Consider the following 2,315-nt stretch of genomic DNA (forward strand, 5'->3'; position numbering starts at 1 on the left):
TCATGCTTAAGTTATATTGGGGCTGTACTATACACTACTATTACAATAGGTTTGTCATTGAACGATTTTCGCGATCTATTCGATCTTATTAGACTAATAGACCGACTTAGAATTGAACAGGGTTGAAACGCCTATACTTTAAGAAATACTTGGTGGACATGTTGTTTACCGACTGCAATACTTCAGTATGGTGTCGTAGTGTGCTGTTAGTGCTGTAATTATAATGAAAAGCAGAATACCTAAAGCAAATATCTAATCAAACACCTTACAAAGCGCTCAATGGTACCTGCTAACTCATCTTCCTCTTCTTGCTTCTCGTGTTTCTCTTGCTTTTCTTGCTTCTCTTTCTCTTCTAGCTCCTCTTGATGCCTTTTTTCCCCTTGCTCTTCTTGCTTCTCTTGCTTCTCTTGTTTCTTCTCTTGCTTTTCTCGCTTCTCTTGCTCCTCTAGCTCCTTTTGCTTCTCTTTTTCCTCTTGCTCCCTATTTTCCCCTTGTTTCTCTTGCTTCTCCTCTTGCTCTTCTTGCTTCTCATGCTCCTCTTGTTTCTCCTCTTGCTTTTCTTGCTTCTCTTGTTCCTCTTGTTTCTCTTTGAGTGATTTCTCATTCGTAGAAATAGCTTCTTCACGCTTACCTTCAGCTTGATAGACATTTCTTAGATTGTTATATGACTTTGCGACATCAGGATGGTTGTGACCCAAAACTGATAATAGAATGTTATAGGATTGCTCGTACATAGAAATAGCTTCTTCATGCTTGCCTTCAGCAAGATATACATTTCCTAGACCGCTATACGACTTTGCCACATCAGGATGATTGCGACCCAAAACTGATAATTGAATCTTAAGGGATTGCTTATACATAGAAATAGCTTCTTTATGCTTGCTTTGATTACTATAGACACGACCAATGTTGCTATATGTTATAGCAATACTTGGATGATTGTCGCCAAGTTGTCTCAGATTAATGTTGAGTGACTTGTTATACATTGATAGAGCGTCATCATACTTGCCTTGATGATAATAGACACTTGCAATGTTGTTATATGTTACAGCAATACTTGGATGATTGTCGCCAAGTTGTGTTTGTGTAATCTTGAGTGACTTGTTATACATTGATAGAGCGTCATCATACTTGCCTTGACGATTATAGACACTTGCAATGTTGTGATATGTATCAGCAATACTTGGATGATTGTCGCCAAGTTGTGTTAGGTTAATCTTGAGTGACTTGTTATACATTGATAGAGCGTCATCATACTTGCCTTGATTATGATAGACATTTGCAATGTTGTTATATGTATCAGCAATACTCGGATGATTGTCGCCAAGTTGTGTCAGATTAATGTTGAGTGACTTGTTATACATTGATAGAGCGTCATCATACTTGCCTTGATGATTATAGACATTTGCAATGTTGTTATATGTATCAGCAATACTTGGATGATTGTCGCCAAGTTGTGTCAGTTTAATCTTGAGTGACTTGTTATACATTGATAGAGCGTCATCATACTTGCCTTGATTATCATAGACAAGACCAATGTTGTTATATGTTGTAGCAATACTTGGATGATTGTCGCCAAGTTGTGTTAGGTTAATCTTGAGTGACTTGTTATGCATTGATAGAGCGTCATCATACTTGCCTAGGTCTTGATAGACTTGTCCAATGCTGTCATATAATACAGCAATACTTGGATCATTATTTTCAAGAATTTTCAGTTTAATCCTTAATGATTTATTGTATTCTTTTAATGCCTCGTCATGCTTGCCTTGATTGTGGTAGACCAAGCCGACCTTCTGATAGGACTTACAGACATCAAGATGTTCACTCCCTAACGATTTTAATTTTATTTGAAGTGATTTGTTGTAATCACTCAAAGCACCCATAAAATCACTTTGAAGTCGTTTACAGTCGCCCTGGATATCGAAACAATAAGAAATCTTGACCTCTTCTAGTTTCTTAGCTAACTTTTCTGCTTTTCCACTGTATTCATTGGCTTCTATCAATTGATATTTTTCCAGGTAAGATTGAGCCATAGCGAGATAAATAGAATATTCAAGTTGACGACGACAATCACTACTCTCCGCTATCGATTTGATTTGAGTTACAGCTTTTTGAAAATAAAATAATGCGTCTTCATAATTGCCTTCGCCATGATATTTCACGCCCTTTTTGCGTATAGATTCAATCTCGTCAAATATCGTAGAATTGCTAGTTCGATTGCCCATATTTTACTTTTCAACTACGATCAAAATATACAATTTGAGAAAAATAGTCACAATTTGTCTACTCGATAGGGTAAAAATTTGATCGCTGAC

The 2,315-nt window shown here is 36.7% G+C and overlaps 1 protein-coding gene across 1 annotated transcript in view; it reads right to left on the reverse strand.

Annotated features, from left to right (window-relative positions):
• TRIADDRAFT_62499 (uncharacterized protein) overlaps window positions 1-2,225 on the reverse strand; it is a gene marked incomplete at both ends in the record, with an annotated part of 7,305 nt that extends 5,080 nt beyond the window's left edge. Inside the window, one exon of the mRNA XM_002118429.1 lies at window positions 287-2,225. Coding sequence (XP_002118465.1) covers window positions 287-2,225 — 1,939 coding nt within the window. The remainder of the gene's footprint in view (window positions 1-286) is intronic.
• Between the last annotated feature and the right edge of the window lie 90 nt (window positions 2,226-2,315).

Source organism: Trichoplax adhaerens, genomic scaffold, assembly GCF_000150275.1.
Source record: "Trichoplax adhaerens TRIADscaffold_88 genomic scaffold, whole genome shotgun sequence".
Lineage (NCBI taxonomy): Eukaryota > Metazoa > Placozoa > Uniplacotomia > Trichoplacea > Trichoplacidae > Trichoplax > Trichoplax adhaerens.